At 34.8% G+C, this 1,116-nt stretch overlaps 1 protein-coding gene across 1 annotated transcript in view; it reads left to right on the top strand.

The window, feature by feature from the left end:
- The window catches only part of LRRIQ1 (leucine-rich repeats and IQ motif containing 1), a 259,848-nt gene that overhangs the window by 7,498 nt on the left and 251,234 nt on the right, over nucleotides 1–1,116 (top strand). Inside the window, exon 3 of the mRNA XM_006872970.1 lies at nucleotides 310–401. Within this exon, the coding sequence (XP_006873032.1) occupies nucleotides 310–401 (92 nt within the window). The remainder of the gene's footprint in view (nucleotides 1–309; nucleotides 402–1,116) is intronic.

Here is a 1,116-nt window from a genome sequence, read left to right as displayed (position 1 = left end):
GTCAGTTCCGACTCATAGCAACCCTGTATAGGGTTTCCGAGGAGCAACTGGTAAGTTTTGAACCACTGACCCTGCATTTCAAACCAACCAGTGGTCTAGTGCTTCATATCTCAGGACCATACCAGGACTCCAAATATAACAGGTTTCCTCTTTTTCTTTATTTTTCATTTTTATTCTGTTTTGATAGTTACTCTTTTTAATTCAGAATATACTGTGATAGAAATTAGATTAGAGGTTGATGAAAGGGATTGAGATTTTAATATGTTTCCTACTCTAATATTTAAAGTTAATGGTATTTTTCATTTTTAGGCTTCAGTTATGGAGCAGTTTCTAATAATCATATGCATTTAAGGATACAATTATCAACTGAATTTCAAGAAAATCCTGAGCAATTGATGAAGGTATGCTTTCAAAATTTAACTGAAAGTGCTCAATATTACATTGAGGAATCTTTCTTTTCCTCTAGATAGTTAATGTTATTAACTCACTGATTTAAAGGATTATTTTATTTTATGTTTTTCTTTGGAATGTGAAATAAATTTCAAGTTTCAGTCTTTAAGCATATTAGACACAAGAGTGAAGTTTCCAGCTGATATGATGTGAGAGGAGATGCATAAGAATGCCCAAACTTGCAGATAGTACCCATTTGACCTACCTTCGATGGCTTGATGATCAGAACTTGACTAGAGGAAGAAAAAATATGTTGAAAAAGGAAACAAGTGTAAATTGCTACAATTTGATGAACTTGACTTATACTTATGGATGTAGTAGCTCAAAATACCAACTGAGAGGAAAGGAGTCATCACATCAAGGATTGATCCTATCACCTCTATATACAGGGTTGATAGGGATGGGCAATTTAGACATTGGCTACCTAAAATGGGGGGCTATAGAGGCATGAAGTGACTGGCTTACAAGTTTTCAAGAGGGAGTTTAGTTTCAGAGTGTGTAGGGGAAGGTAGAATCCCTACTGAATAGTTCTCATATTGTCTAGATGGGTTTGGTGAAAAGAGTTGGGGATAAGATTCTTATGACTCAATTGTTATCATGACTAATTGTGATTGTCACAACTGTGAAGGTAGAAGTTTTGTAACACAAAAGGGGGAGTAGTTAATA

The sequence above is a fragment of the Chrysochloris asiatica genome, unplaced genomic scaffold (assembly GCF_000296735.1).
Source record: "Chrysochloris asiatica unplaced genomic scaffold, ChrAsi1.0 scaffold00217, whole genome shotgun sequence".
Lineage (NCBI taxonomy): Eukaryota > Metazoa > Chordata > Mammalia > Afrosoricida > Chrysochloridae > Chrysochloris > Chrysochloris asiatica.
This window is presented reverse-complemented; position numbering and strand designations above follow the sequence as displayed.